At 35.6% G+C, this 16,688-nt stretch overlaps 2 protein-coding genes across 3 annotated transcripts; both read left to right on the top strand.

Moving 5' to 3' along the window:
* GOS12 (golgi snare 12) lies at window positions 1-4,513 on the top strand. Its single transcript, XM_008234374.2, has 6 exons — window positions 1-282; window positions 1,414-1,610; window positions 3,049-3,138; window positions 3,246-3,317; window positions 4,039-4,168; window positions 4,247-4,513. The coding sequence occupies exons 1-6, from the start codon at window positions 147-149 to the stop codon at window positions 4,342-4,344; spliced, it is 723 nt and encodes a 240-aa protein (XP_008232596.1). The 5' UTR covers window positions 1-146; the 3' UTR covers window positions 4,345-4,513.
* An 8,455-nt stretch (window positions 4,514-12,968) lies between these two features.
* On the top strand, window positions 12,969-15,578 carry AFO (Plant-specific transcription factor YABBY family protein). Of its 2 annotated transcripts, none has more exons than XM_008234372.2 (7): window positions 12,969-13,447; window positions 13,573-13,728; window positions 13,969-14,110; window positions 14,741-14,789; window positions 14,897-14,972; window positions 15,215-15,289; window positions 15,388-15,578. In XM_008234372.2, the coding sequence occupies exons 1-7, from the start codon at window positions 13,319-13,321 to the stop codon at window positions 15,457-15,459; spliced, it is 699 nt and encodes a 232-aa protein (XP_008232594.1). In that variant the 5' UTR covers window positions 12,969-13,318; the 3' UTR covers window positions 15,460-15,578. The 2 variants fall into 2 exon arrangements, with proteins under 2 accessions (XP_008232594.1, XP_008232595.1); XM_008234373.3 differs by having other exon boundaries at window positions 12,972-13,447; window positions 13,972-14,110.
* The last annotated feature ends 1,110 nt before the right edge of the window (window positions 15,579-16,688 follow it).

Here is a 16,688-nt window from a genome sequence, read left to right as displayed (position 1 = left end):
AAAGCTGAGTGTGAAGAACTGAAAACCTGAAGATGGTTTTTAACTGTAAATAACGGAACCTGTACTAACAATTGGATCAACAGTCACAGAAGATAAATTAGTAAAAAGGGTTGTTGTTGAATCCGGATCAGGAATTAGGAGATCCAATGACGACAGATTCGAATCTGGAGTTGCAGGAATCGGGTTGGGAGGAGCTGAGGAGAGAGGCTAGGAAGATCGAGGGAGATCTTGATGTGAAGCTCTCTTCTTATGCTAAGCTCGGTGCTAGGTTCACACAAGGAGGTTCGTTTTCTTTTAACTTTTCTTCAATGAAAGTTCTTAATTGCTTAATTATGTTTTGTGGGTTTCGTTAATTCTTCGATTTGGGCATTGCATTTTGGTTATAGAAGGTGCAGGATTGGGATTGGTGGGTTGTGATAGTGTAGGACTGGGAAAGAGGTAGAGTTGATAGGAAGCTCTGTTTGTTGTGCCATTGAGGAGAAAATGGTGCCCAGATGCTAAAATTTGGAGGAAAGGGAGATAATGTATGATTTTCATTTTCTTTTGTGCTGAAGAGATAAAATTTGTGTAGCCAGTTTCTTAATTGTGAGGTTCAGTATAGAGAATGCAGAGGTTCTTGACTTTTTTGAGTGAAAGAGATTTCTTCAGTTTCCCTTTTGAGCAAACTGGGATCTTTTGTTATAGATTTAACTATTTTAGAGGGTAAGTATTGTGGTAATCATTTGAGGATGTCCGAGTTTCAATTGTGTTGACATGTGTTCTTCTTCAGAAGATTTTCTGATCTTACTTGAAGTTACATATATATTTGCTTCATTTTTGTTTCCTCTTATGAATTAAATGGCATTGCATTATTGTTTCCAATGCTGTTTCTTTGGTATTTTGTTAACGACAAATGAATTGTATGACAAATGGAATTTTTGAAGACCAAATAGATATACTTTTTATACGAGAGGGATTGTATTATTTGGTTAATGTTAAGGATGGTTAAGCTTTAAGGTAGGTTACTGTTTGCGTCTGTGGCCTTCATTAATTTATATATCAAAGGCCATCTACTTTTGAGCTTACAGTTTCAGTTTTGTTATCAAAGGACCCTTCTCAAAGGTTTTCTCTGTTTAACCTTCTGGCTTTGAAAAATTAAATAAACTAATACTAAAGGAAATATTTGGATTTCCTTCTAGTTGCATGATGTGAAAGTAAGTTCTGCAAGATGTAGACAAGCGCAAAAATGAGGACATGCACCCAATAAAGTTTCCTTCCACTGTTATAACTTTTATCTTCTGCTAAATAATATGGAACTTTTATGTGTTTTTGTAGTTGAAACTATACTATTATTGATGGACTAATTTAACATTAATATGCTTGATAGATTTGTCAGGATGTCTACCTTTATGATGATATAAATTTTGGAATTAGGTTATGTGGAATCTGGGTCACCTTCTGTCGGGACCAGTAGGTCATGGAAGTCCATGGAAATAGAAATCCAATCTTTGCTTGAGAAGCTCTTGGACATAAATGATTCAATGAGTCGATGTGCTGCTTCTGCTACACCAGCTACGTCTGTGACTCAGAAGCTAGCAAGGCACAGAGACATACTTCACGAGTTTACCCAGGTTTCCTTTCCTTTACTTATGAGTTTCATATTTCTATAATTTCATCGTTCTTTTTCGCCCCTGCTGCATCTTATAGCTAGCTTTGCACAGTTCATGCTATTTGGTGCACAATTATTGATGGAGATTAGTAATCTTTGCTTTACTCTGGATAGGATATACAAGATCGTTTATAACTATTATATATAACTACATGAATTTGATGAACTAGGGAAGAAGTATACATGACCAAAATCACTCAAGTCCTTGAACACAGAAGATTAGAAAAATGAAAAGACTGGTGTTAAATATCACCATATTCTAAATGATTTTGCATGTCATCCATGGTCTCCAACCTACCTGAGGTTGGTATTTGATTATTGAAAGAAAAATAGCACAGCCTGTGAACTGGTGGTTTGATATGCTACTTGAAGCAGAGATGGTTTTGAAGTTTATATCCTTAATCTTGCTTGACCTGGATTGTGTAACTCCTGTACCAATATCATTTTGAATGGACAAGGTGTCTCCTTGGAGCATACCTTCTTAATCCCATAGGCTCATCCTAAATATTATCAAGCTGTGAAACCTAGTCCTAAGCTTCACCAGGTCCAGACCCCAGACTTTAGACATCTAAAAAAATCTTACTTTTGGACTGGATGAGCGCTCTGTGAGTTGAGCTAGCCCCATTTGCAACTGAGAGAATTGTACACATCATCTGATCTCTGGGGAGTGAAGTGATAATGACTGCCATTTACATGGAAGTCTAGCTCAGAGGATGTTCTTGAGGGCTTGGTTTGGTTGAATCTTACGTTTAGCCATAACTAAACTAGTTGGCAGTGTGGATGGGGATTTAATACCCCAGCTTTGGGAAGACATTTGAGTTGATATTCTCATCACTCATTTGGATTCCTTTTTCTATGACATGTGGCATAATGTAAGTCTTTTTGCTACTACTGTGTGACAATAACAATAACCTTGCGGTCTAGAAGTAAGAAATGTAGAATGCACAGAAAACAATATTAGATCTTTACCAAAAAAAGAACAATATTAGATGTGTTGCTCAAGCGTTCTACCCCCTTTATATTTGTTGCATCACTGAGATGCGACTCAAAACAGATTTGGATCTGTAGAAGGATGCTACATTTACATAATTTTTTTGAAACATACATGCAACATTTTTTAATTATTACAGAATACCAGTTATCTTATGTATTTTGTTTTTGGCCTTGTTTTTTGTGTGTTTTTTTTTGCACCAGAGCACACACACGCACATATGCAGGTCAGGTTGTAATATGGTATTTATTTTCTTAGAATCGGCTGGTGCATTTTTTTATAAGATTTGGCTAGTCTGGTGCTTTCTACTTACACTTTAATCTGTTACTGCTGTCATTAGTGTTTTACCCTTTGAGTGATAAATGATTATTGAATTTTTTGCATTGTGCAATGATGCATGTCTCTTTAGGAGTTCAGAAGAATCAAGGGGAACATAAATTCATTGAGGGAACATGCGGAGCTTCTGACTTCAGTCAGAGATGATATCAGTGAGTACAAGGTGAGCATGGTTCAAACTCTGATTTATCATAGTTTTTTTTCTCATTCTTCTTTTGTCTTGTGTGTGTTCTTTCTAAAATAATGTTTGTTTTACCTGTCTTCATGCAGGCATCTGGGAGTATGTCACCAAGAATGCAGATACTACGGGAGAGAGCTGCGATCCATGGAAGCGTATCTCATGTAAGTCTAAGTGCTATTTGGTTATCATCACATGTCAGATTATGAATCAAGGAATTTCCATTTTGCATTTTTCATAGAAAATTTAGTTAATTTTTTAATTTTTTGAATTTGGGTTCAATTGAGGCATATACAATCTATGGGCTGCACATTTTGGGGTAGTTCACTGACATTTGGTTCATAAGCCCTCCCAAACGTCAGTGAAGACTGCATGGTTCAGGCCTGAAAAAGATAAAAAGAAAGAAAAGACCACATGGTTCAGTAGCCATCTTTTATATTTAAATTGTAATGATATAAAAAGATGAACTTTCCCGTCCATCCAGTTTTGGTTTAGGACATTATGATTTGCTAGCTAGTCATCAACTGTCGTAGGTCCTTAATAACTCTTAAGAAGGTGGAAGTTTATTTTTAGTATTAGCTCATGTTAGACTATACATGGTGGAGGATTGTACCACATACTATAAAAGTGATTCTTTAAGCTCGCCCAGGTTCGGCTTGATGCTTTCCTTGCCTCAGAGCCACGCACAGCACAGAATTCTTGAAGCACTCTGTATTTCTATGTTTTGATTTGTTGAACTTTGGTTTTAATATTTCAATGTGGCGAATAATGAGCTCATATTTTTCCTTTAACTAGAAGTCAGTCGTGGGAAATCTTGTGTTAGTTTCTTTTTTCCAACCCTTAATAGTAAAATCTTCTGTGATCCATATGTTCACGTCCTTGCAGATAGATGAGGTGATTAGTCAGGCTCAAACAACAAGGGCAGTGTTGGGCTCTCAAAGGGCTTTGTTTGGAGATGTTCAAGGGAAAGTGAAAAATCTAAGTGACAAGTTCCCTATTATCCGTGGCCTACTTGGTAGGAAACAATCTATGCTGTTCATTTTCATTTTCTGATGTGACCTATTATTCATCTTCTATTCACTTTTTTTTGCAGGTTCAATTAGAAGGCGGCGATCAAGAGACACCCTTATTCTCGCTGCGGTCATTGCAGCTTGTACCTTGTTTCTTATTATCTATTGGCTTTCAAAATAAGTATACAAATGAGTTGTTGAATTGATACAAGAAAGTTACAAATTATGATGCCTCTTTAGGGAATTTTGATTATGTAATTTCTTGGGACAAATAGTTATATGTTTCAATAGTTTTTGTGGTACTTTTCTTGTGGCGTCATTCCAGTGAATTTGTCTTTTGGGTCTCAAAATCTTCAGTAAATCAAATCCATAGCCGCAAGTGCACTGGCTTTTTGTTTCTTCTCCTGCCTAATTTTTATGTCCTAACGTGTGACTTGGTGGTGCAAATGAGTGATGAGGCACTGTACTTACTTTTACGAATGGTCCAAAGTGGTGGGAAACAATCCAAATCAAAACTGATCCACTGTCAAATCTTCTTTTCATGAAGCAATTTACAACATGCAAAACATGCGAGAATATATTCGAAATGTTTGAAATGGCTCTGGCACATGTTTTTGTTGAGAGAGTTGGTCAATAATATAATTTTGAAACACTGATTGTGATAAGGCGTGGTATTAATTTTTGTGGGAATTGATTGGCTTTTGTGAAGGGAGAAATCATGAAAACAAAATTAATCCTCCAAACCCCACATGCAAAAAGCCTGTTTGGATGCTGGGCAGGTAATTTGGTCGAGTTTGAATTTTAGTCACCAAGATGAGGAACAATGGTAGCCCATGTGTTCATCTACAAGAATGTTGGAGTCTGGTGGTAAAGGTATTATGACCAACCAACAAATCGAATTTAGGGCAAATTGAAGGGACGTGGGTCATTTAGGCCAACACTTCCAACAGGCCAAACTCTGTCAACATACATGCTGTATCTCCACGGACGTAGGTCATTTACGGATAATTTTGCAACGTTATTAAAGTCGTCCCTTATACAATATGACTCGACGTGACATATTATGTTATCAGAATTTCAATTAAAATCGTACATTTTAAAACACGATACTTACTTGCACTCCTTAAATCACTTTCATCTCATTGCCTTACAAACTGCACTGGAAAATGATGGACTGCAATTGTTTTTCCAGAAATTAACTAGAACTCGGCTTTTTGTACTTTCTTTGTTTTTCTTCTCAAAGAACAGTAGAGAGCGATTGTACAAAATTATAGAAGAAAAAAAGTTTTCCATTGCTTTCGAGAATATTGAGATTTGATAATTATTATTAAATTGAGGATGCAGTCAGAGATGTAATTAAATTAAACCTAAAACTTGGACAATTAAACCAACAGAAGAATCCTGGTAACCCTAAAAACAAATTAACTAAGGGCCAACCCTTTCAATTTTAGTTTTTAGTTTTCATTTTTGTGCTAGAGTATAGAGGAAAAAGAGGGAGAATGTAAGTGAGAATGATGGTGAAGATGAGATTGAGAGGGAAGATAAGAGAGGAGGAGAAATGAAGGACTAACAAAAGTGAAAACAAAAACTAAAAACTGAAATCTATTTGAAATTGTTTTCACTTTTGTTATTCTTCCCTCACGTCCTCTCCTCTCATCCTCTTATCCTCTCATTCTCCCTCTCATTCTCATCCTCGCTCCCATCCTCACTCTCATATTCCTCTATACTCTACCTTAAAAAATGAAAACTAAAACCTAAAATTAAATTGATTATCAAACGGGACCTGAAAAACTGGTTTAGGCTCATTGATGTCTCAGGAAAGATAGGTATAGGGTAGAAAGAAGAATTAATAAAGAAAGAGCCAAAACTGGTAAAAGATATCAATTAAGTTATATTATTTGTCCATATATTGTTGTTTTGATGCGTGCTAGCTAAAAGCACTCGGGGGCTATAGGCTATAGCTTAGCTCTCTGGAACCTGGATGGAAATGAACCCAACAAGAGGCTAGAGCTCGATACCATTTTAGGTGGATAGAGAGTACACGTGGCAGAGAACTGTGCACAAGCCAACAAGATAAGGATCTTATTTTCATGTATTTTGCAGCAAGCCTAGAGGTCACAGCAAGCAGTAGGAGAGAGAGAGAGAGAGAGAGGGAATGAGGGAGAGAGAGAGAGTATTGAAAAGAGTGGGATTTATGGCTTATTATTTAAATCCTCCTCCTCCTTCACAGATCAAAGTCAAGTACGGAGTTTATATGTAAAGTTTCAACTGTGCTGTGCACACCTATAGCTGCCACAAACTGCTCTCTCTGCCTTGCCTCAGAGTCTCTGCTAATTGACATGCCAAAATATAACTACAGCTGTACATAAATATCATCTTTATTGGATTTCCACACCATCTCACCACACACAAAGCTGAGAGAGAATTGAATTCTTCTGGATTTTAATTAAAAGGAGCCACTTACTTGCATTGTGCGACAGCGTGCATGTACTTGTGCTGTTGGGCTTGTTTTTCTGACCGCAAAAAAAGAAAATAAATAAATAAATAAATGGAATGACCCCAAGATTGTGACTATTTGAAAATGTGGAGGTGGTGTATGAGTTTTGCTTGATATAATTATGGAAAAGTACCATGAGATGAGATTGATTATTTCTTATATATGCAAGAGGTTCGAATTCTTACCACAATACTTAAAATTAGGGTTAACTAGTAATTTACACTCTAAACTTATACATAACTTTCGATTTACCCCATATCTTTTTAATAGAAAATTAAGGATATGAACTCTTTATTTTCACTAATTTTCCCCCTGTTGTCTACATCCTCAACATTTCATCTAATTTTCTGTTAAATCATTAAAAAAACATTTTTTTTGAAAAAAGAAGAAAAAGATAACACAAAATAAAACCTCATCTCCTCTGTTTTTTTTTCTTCCCCCTCCCCTCTTGTTTTTTTCTCACCCTCCTCCTCTGCCCGATGCTTCTCCCGAGGCCAAACAGCCCCACCTCCGACGCATCTCCTCCGGCCTCCTCTCTCTTGTCGCCCCATTCCCTTAGGCTTTAGGGTTTTGAACTTTTTCTTTCTTTCTTCCTTTTGTTCTCTACAGAATGTGTCTCCCTCTCTCTCTTCTCTCTTCCGCATTCTCCCTCTTCACATATATCAAACCGCCCACCCTTCACCCACCCCCTCCTCCTTTTGTCTCCCTTTTTCTTCGACATCCACAACCTCACCTCCTCGAAAACCCAAACAACCACCCCAAAAAAAAAAAATTTATTCAAGATCAAAACCCTAAATAGCCTCCCAAAAAATTTCAAGATCTTTATTATTAACCTCACCTTACACCCCAGGAAACCAAAAAAAAAATCAAGATCAAAATCCTAAACAGCCACCCAAAAAATGTCAAGATATTTATTATTAAAGTTTGTTTTCCTCTTTGCAACCTTGGCAGGGGGAGAGAGAGAGACGCTAAAAGAGAGAAAGTGGGAGGGAGAAGGAGGAGGGGGTGGGCACATGGGGGGATAAGAGACAGAGGGTGGAGGATGGTGATGTTGGTGGATGTTGAAGAGAAGGAGGGGGAAAGAGATCAAGGAGAGGGTGGTGATGTTGGTGGCCATCAAACAGATGGTGAATTTATCATTATTATTTCACTTTTTAATTATTATTTCTATCTTTATTATTTTTAAGGTTTGAAATGATCAATATGCCCTCATATTTAACGGAAAATTGGATGAAATGTTGAGGATTTAGATGGTATGAGGGAAATTGGCCAAAAAAAGAAGTTTATATATAATTTTCTAAAAAAAAGATAGGGGATGAATCGAAAGCTATGTACAAGTTTAGGGGCCAAATCATGAGTTAACCCTTAAAATTACAACAATATCTTCATGCTTGACCATATGAAATTTAATGTGTACAAAAATATAAATGTCTGAACTTGGCAAATGAATTGTAAACACTCTATGATAAGAATATCAACCAATTGATCTTCAGTTCATCTTCACAAATGGGAAGTCAACTATTTCAACCTTTAGCTTATTCTCGATGAAATGTCGGTCAATCTTCACATGTTTAATATGGTCATGGCCACAATGCCTCTATATTTGGCCTCAGCACTCAGCACTAGATGTTGCAAGCAATGGCGGATCCAAGAATTTTCATTCCGGGGGTCAACATATAAAAGGTTAAAAAAAAAAAATTATACAAAATAGACCCATTGAAATAAAATGATAATAATCTAATTCATAGTTAATAGATAAAACCATACAAAATACTCATGTTCATTATCAAAGATAACTGCATCAACTTCAAAAAATAGACACACATTGCAATATACCAGAAATATCTCTAAGAATGTGATCATAAGCCAAAAAACTAGTGCAATCATCTTCGCCTCCCAAGGCATCTTGTCTTATTCAACATAAGAACTACCATATCTTAGCGCAATCCTGATCATTTTAGGGCATTTACATCATTTTTTAGGTCTATTGTTGTTTTGATTTGGGGCTTTATCTGCATTTCATTTGGGTTATAGCTCTCAAACTTTGGACCATTTTGAGTACTATCTTAGGGGGAGCTTATTCAAGAAAATATTTTTTCAATACGTAAGAGTTAGATTATTCTTGTTAAACTCTTTGTAGATTGAAAATCTAAGACTTTTTACCTAGATTGACCTTAGGTCTCTTCATGCATTCATATCATACATGAAAAATTGTTTTAAGTAAAAATATTGGCTAAGTATGAAAAATGGTTTTCAGAATAATCATTTTCTCAAGATAATTTTTGGCGGCTTTTATTCCTTACACATCAAATAAGAAAACTTGATTTTATGGGATTTTATTATGAAGTATATATTGACTTAATGAACCATCATTTTTAGCCTAAATCGTATTTTGCACTAAAACCGATTTTTCATATTTTGATTTGGTGGGAATTTGATTTTTTAGTATTTTTATTTGAATCCAAATGGGGGGTACTTCCTTATTTACATTGTAAACTTAAGTAAATAGGAAAATGAAAATAAGGTAATATGCCTGCTATGCTTGTGTGCTGCACCCTCTAAACCATTTTATCAAGCAGTTTAGGGGCAATTTGCAGGGGTCAACATCTTCACCTCCAATGGTGGATTCTGGGCTTGCAATTGACCCCTCTTGCCCCTATGTGGATCCGCCCCTGATTGCAAGAACCTTTTATTTAGTTAGTGAGCCTCAATATTATTAACATTGGGAACTCAAATTGCAAGAGCTGGTGGCTTTCTATGATTTTGGGTATAGTAGCATACTAGCATAAGCTGGTGATAGTCTAATGCATCACAATGAGTAAACGAAGAAGGAAACAAATTTGGGTGTCATAGGTGGCGGTCCCATAACCAAATATATTGCTTCAGATTCTCACTCTAAACTTGACAATTAACTCGCTTGTGCATCAGTTGTAGGAGATGTCAAGTAGTACAGTCCCCTCTTCTGTTTGTCATTTTCAATTATCTCTTGAGATCCCAAAAAACATTGTGTAACAGAGAAACAAATCATTTACCAGTAACCGGTAATCGTATACCATTTCTAGGAAACAAAACTCCTAAATAATATACACAACTCACATCACCATTACTTAGATATATCACTTACATCACCATTACTTAGATATATCACGATCTACATACCCAAAATTTAAAACCAAAAAAATATTCCATTAAATTCAAATATTATTACCTTCAGTTACAAATTCCATTAACAATGGGGGCTCAAATTACAACAGCTAGTGACTTAATTTCTATAATTTTTGTTGATCAAGGTCATCTTAATATGCATGAAACAAAAGGATTTGGATCCTCTACGCACTCCGCTCGACATTATTTAACTTTTAACTTGAATTCGCATTTTAAACCAATAATTATCTTGTATATTTGAGTATGGTGTCAACCATATCACGACTCACAATTACATATCAATTGAAGCTCCCTTATAGATGTTGATGTTTATGTTTAGAAGATGGTATGTAAATTTATGGGAAAAAATAGTTCTGAAGAAAGAAAACATGCCTTCTACATTCAAATTGAATAGGTTTGTAAGCTAATGTCTCCTACTCTAGAAACCTAGTTAATTAGGTGTAAAGCTGCCAAGGAATTTGGTGGAACCACTGGCATCTAAAGCAATCCTGAACACTTTAGCCAGTCTTGATTCTTGAAATGAGCAAACCACATTGATGCTATTTGTGGTGGCCAAAAGCCATTTTCTTGATTGCGCGTGGTTACCAAACAGTGTCTTAATTAATCCCTAGTACTACGTACATAACCTTGAGGACAGACAGAGATGTATGGGAGGTTGGTTGGTGGTAAAAGACCTAGAGGTGATTTGTAAGTAAACTATATGCCCAGAGATTTTACCCTTTTAAGTGCAAATTTCGAAATGAAGGTGGATAGTGATAGATTTCAAACATGTAAGAGAAATGACAGCCATCTTTTTCAGCAACGTTAAGTTTTTTTTTTAATATTTATTTTTTTATATAATTTTTTTTTTATACACTTTTTCTGAAAAGGTAAACCCTCTGCTGAGGGGCTGCAATGTAGGAAAAGGCCTAACTAAATTGTCAAACAATGCCCCCCAAAAAAACATTTTTTATTTTATTTTTCAGTTCTTTTGATGTAAAAAAGGTCCTACAGAAAAGGAAAAATTAAGTGGTTTAAAATAAAAAGGGTTAATATGAAATGGGGAGCTCTCTGTGTTCTGTGACCTTGTCACTGACAACTACGTATCCCTGTGTACATATATGAGAGAGAAACAGATGGGACTGAGTGGTCAAATCGGAAATGTAAAAGCTTTAATGCCTTTTGTGTGATTGTGTTATTATTGCGATAATAATTTGGTGGTGAATTTCCGTCCAAGGATTGGAGACAAAGTCACAGAGGTGGATACGTGTTCCTATCTATCCTATGGATATGTGTTTGTTTTAGTTCCCCTTATTACCAGGTCATCTTGTAACCCAACCACCAAGTCATCTTCAATTAATTTGTTCCAGTTTTGCTTGAGGGATTAATTAAGTCACCCTAATAGAGCAGGCTAGTGTGTGTTTTTGAGATTAGAAGAGAAGATCTGTTATTTTTTTTATTTTTTTTTTTATAGTCATTTCCATATGTTCACCAAAAAGGGACTATTCTAGATTTCCATAAGGGGGTTAATTAACTTTAATGAAACTAACAAGCTATTAATTATATTTGTGGATACGAGTGCTTCTTATAACTAGTGGCGGAGCTCGGAATTTTCAGGGAAGGGGCACTATTTATAATGTTAAAAGCTAAAAAAACACAATTTAGACAACCAAATACCCTTAGAACATCAAAGTCTCTCTGAGGCATTTAGTCGAACATATAGTGGGCACCATCACCAATAGAGGGGCATATTTAGGCATCTCTCAAGAATTTTTCAGCCAAAAAAGTACAACTGCATCTCCTTGCACCTCTATAGCTCCGGCACCGCTTATAAATATATGACGTCTTTTTTTATTATGGCCAACAAAACGTGGATTTTCAGTTTTTGTGTTAAGCATTTAAGATTGATTTTGAAAGGATTACATAGTTTTGGACTCAACTTAAATTACTTGACTTCACCACTTGAGACAAAACCCATGGCTTTCTTTCATTGTTTAAGTAAGCTAATGAGCTTCAACTCAAGTCACATGCATGGGTGAGATAATAGATTTGATTCCTCTTATGGAAAAAGAAATTTGAGCAACTCATTATAATTTCTAAAATTTTAATCTACCCGTCACTCCTAAATCCTAATTGAACGTACCATCGGTCTTTGCAATACGTGGCCGATCATATTCTTTTGAAAACTAATTAAACGAATGATGACTTTTTTATTTCTTTGATTAAAAAAAAAGTTAATTACTTACAACTTTCTCAATAATTTCCTCAAACACGTTCTTATATGCCACTTGAATTAAAGTTTTTGAACTTTAATTATGTACAGCATTAATTTGGTAATTAAAAAGAAATGCTTCACACACAAGTTTAATTTGTAAGTCTTGAAATTGACATAATTATATACATGGGATATATTTATATAGATTGAAGAAAAGGGACGCGGTTTCTTAGTAAGAAATTCTTATATAGAATAGAATTCGACCCAGTCGACCAAATAAAATTCCATCATTATCAAAGACAAGACAGCAATCCCAAAGAAGTCTGATGTGGCAAATTGAGATTGGACCTTCAATGGGAAACCAAGAAACACAGCCAATGAAAATAGGTGCCTGGCTAACTAAAGACTTAACACAACATGTACACTTTTATCAGCAAAATATATGAGGTTTGATTTGATAGATAGAATGGAAATGCAATATGGAATTGTAGAGAACCAAGGAGTATGAGAGAAAACAAAAGGCTCTCTCTCTCTCTCTCTCTCTCTCTCTCTCTCTAAATATTTACGACTAAATATTTAAGTGTGAAAACAACAGGTGAATGAGCCAAAGGTAATCACACCCATGCACACGTCCCTTTCCCTCTTCCTCTCCCCCACCTCTGCCGCTTCTGCACACCCCTCTCTCTCTCCTACACATCCTTCGGGAATTATAACCATACATTTCTCTTCTCTTATTTATTTCTTTTTTATTTTAAAATTTGATTATGAAAAAGAAAAAGAACTTGGTACAGCAGCCTACTTGCTTATGATACATCACCAACTTGTACGAACCAAATACATGTACATGATCAGCTAGTTGCTATATCTATATCTGTATCTATCTAGCCAATATATATATATATAAATAATAGAGTTTAACAAGAATTCCCCTATAATTCATTGAATTGAAGAGAGCAAGAAATTAAAAAGAAAAAAGAAACACTTTCTGGGTCTGAACATGTTCCATCATATCCGATCCCCAACCCAACTATATAATTAGTGCCATCTCTCTTTTTATTTTCTCTCTCTTTCACACACACACACACTCTCTCTCTCTCTCTCTCTCTCTCTCTCTCTCTCTCTCTCCTTGTTTCTTAATAGTAACTCATCATCAACAACAACAATACTCAAGCAGAGAGATCAGATCCAAAATCTGTCCACTACCCATCATCAAAATCCGACTGATAGATCGATCAGTCAAAATCCCATCAATCAAATCACCAAAGCAATATCATCATCACTAGAAATTAGAAAGAAAGAATGTCTTCAGCTGCAGCCTCATCCACTGCCTTTAATTCACCGGACCAGCAACAACAACAACAACACCTCCTCTCTCCCTCCGATCAGCTCTGTTATGTCCATTGCAACTTCTGTGACACTGTCCTCGCTGTACTTATCTCACTACTCTTGCCTTACATTAAAATTTATAATTAATTTATAATTATTATTAATTTATGTGCAGATATATATGTATAAGTTGCTTGGTTAACTTATATTAGTGTTGCTATTATTAGGTAAGTGTTCCTTGCAGCAGTTTGTTCAAGACTGTGACTGTTCGATGTGGCCACTGCAGCAACCTTCTCTCAGTCAACATGCGTGCCCTTCTTCTTCCTCCCCCAAATAACCAACACCTTCCACATCCTTTCTTCAATACTCCTCACAATCTCCTAGTAGGTTTTCTTTTCTGGGTGATTAAATATATGTACAAATAGTGTATTATTCATGCTTACATTTAGTTTGTATGAATTTGTTTGGAATCTGCTATTCAAACTCTCAAGTGCAGTCATTCTGCAATTCAAAATCAATGTACTAACTAAATAAGTACATAAATGACGAACTGAGAGTGCGAATAACCTTGCGCATTTATTATCAATTGATGATCTGATGGGATCGTGTGTAATTATACATAGCAGGAGGACATGAGAAATGCCCCGTCATCAAACACGTTGATGAATCACCAGCCTAATTACACAAATGAATCAATCATGGCAATTCGGGGAGGAGGCCTTGATCATCAGGAGATACCTAAGCCTCCTGCTGCTGTCAATAGACGTGAGTCTTTTTCTTTTGTACTATAAGCACACCACAACCCAGCTGAGGAAATGGCTTTCTTGGCTCACACTACTTTTTTCATGTTTGCCTTAGTTTATATCTCTTTTGGCGTAGTGGATTCTTTTTTTCTTCTTCTGAATCCGATCACTTTATTTAGCCTTTTTGGTAAACAGCAGTCTCTTTGCCAATCCAGAAAAAAGTTTGAAAAGAGAAGCCATGCTAACTTTTGAATATTTGAGCTTACTCTTGAACAGTTCCCAAGGTTTCTAGCTATAGATTGGTGTTTATAAGATCGAGAGAGAGAGAGAGAGGCAGAAATCTTTAGCACACATTTATTTCATGTGCAGCTTTCTTCTTTCATGTTCTTCCAGATTTAGTTCTCAGTCCAATGGCAAGAATTGAAGCCCACTTTAGATCTACAACTATACATTTCTCTTCTTTCCGCTATTCTTCAACAGTAGTATTCAAATCTATCCCATGGTTCTGATCAAGAAAAGATAAACTAATTAAGAACTTTACCACACAAACACATTAATATTTTTGACAAGGAAAAAAAAAGCCAGCGAATTGATTATAATGTATATCTGTCTGTTTTTGTCTGTCTGTGAAATGTCTATGTCCGATGGCCAGCTCCGGAGAAGAGACAGAGAGTGCCATCTGCCTACAACCGATTTATCAAGTAAGTGACTAATTACACTAATTAACATGATTAAATTTACCTTTATACTTTCTTAATTCTCTACAAATATGCATGACCATGAGATTATAAACATAATTAACCTGCAGGGATGAGATTCAACGTATTAAAGCTGGAAATCCTGACATAAGCCACAGGGAGGCCTTTAGTGCTGCTGCAAAGAATGTAATCCCTTTTATAATTAAGCTTCCTTCTACTTTAGCTAGCTAGGGTTTCATTTCCGTACCAGTACATACAGATAACCAGCTAGATAGCTGGTTAGGGTTCTGTTTGAAAAATTGGATTCATATGCATATATATGATTATTTTATGAGGAGTTATTGTTTGACTTTTATAGGTTTTGGATATTTTTTTTTAATTACTTGTTAATTTTGTGGGTGCGTTGCATTTGCTTTGTTTTCTCTCAGTGGGCCCACTTCCCACACATCCACTTCGGCCTTATGCCTGATCAGCCCGTGAAGAAAACAAACATGCGCCAGCAGGTACTAAATCGATCTGAGTTTCTTAGATGGAAACCCTAGCTAGCTAGTTATCTCTTTGATTAGCTTGTTTACGAATTTTTGTGATTGGATTTGTGCAGGAAGGAGAGGACATGCTCATGAAAGACGGATTTTTCAGCACTCCTGCAAATGTGGGTGTCTCCCCCTACTAAGGATTAGGGTTTCTCTTATTTCTCAACTTTAAGTAGTACAAGGGAATCCTATAATCTTATTACTATCCTAAGTTTTCTTAATTAATATTAGACTCTACAAACTTTGGGTTGCATGGTTATTTACTAGATAGTCATTGTTTATTGAAGGGGAACATTTTGGAATCTAGAACATGCTAATGGTGAAGAACCCATATGAAAATGGACGGGTTTTAATTATGAAGATATATATCTCAAGAATCAATCGTGTTCAAAGACCTATGGTAGCATTTTAACTTAATTAACATACTAAATCATCCAACCAAAATCCCATAGTTAAGAAATAAAAGCTTGTGCATATTTTTAAGGGTTGTGTTTTTCGGGTACATATATGAAAAGATAAGTAACTTATTAAGTATATGAATATTACTAGTTAACTCTTAGTCTAGTGATACTTCTTTTTGTGACGATCTTTTTGAGTGAAAAAATTGAACACTAACCAATACTTTCACCCAATATCAGAGTTGGAATTAGGGACGAATTTATGTTGGGGGCTATATGGGCTATAGCCCATATGGATTTTTTTTTTTAATTTTTTTAAAAATATGATGTAGTATTTACACTCGATAAAAGAATTAGTTTCTTTTTTTTTATGATTACATTGGAGGAAAGAAATCCAACTGAGGTCCGATCTTGAGTGCCATGGGGGAAGGGGAAATCCACCACCTCTGTGGTGGGAACACATTGGCATTAAATAAATACAAAAAAGTTGATAATATCAATAATTAATTATTTTAATTTAAAGACTCTGAAACTTAAATAGTTTATTTTATTTTTTATTTTATTATTATTATTATTATTTTGGTATTTGCATTGCTATTTTCTTTTTTTTACTAGCTTTTATCTTATGTCCTCCCTAACTAGGTATATCATTTTTTTGTTATCAATAAAATTCGCTTGTTCCATCGAATTTCTTTGTAAGGTAAATCCAGCCCAGTCCATTTTAAAATCTTGGGTTTGTCCCCGAATGGAATCCCTTTTACTTGAAAAAAAAAAAAAAAAAAAAAATACAAGTACCCTTGAAAGATTTGTCTTCGTAACTCAACTCCACCAGAAAAATTTAAGGGTGGGCATCGAGACTGGAAAACCAGAATACCGAGCAGCACCGGATGAAAAAAATGGAAAAAAACCTTGTTGAACAAACTAGCACCGACTGGATCAGATCGGTTCAAATCGATTTTGGTGTCGGTTTC

The sequence above is a fragment of the Prunus mume genome, linkage group LG5 (assembly GCF_029339155.1).
Source record: "Prunus mume cultivar Tortuosa linkage group LG5, ASM2933915v1, whole genome shotgun sequence".
Taxonomy (NCBI): Eukaryota; Viridiplantae; Streptophyta; class Magnoliopsida; order Rosales; family Rosaceae; genus Prunus; species Prunus mume.
Note: the sequence above shows the minus strand (reverse complement) of the source record. Positions and strands in the feature narration are given on the sequence as shown.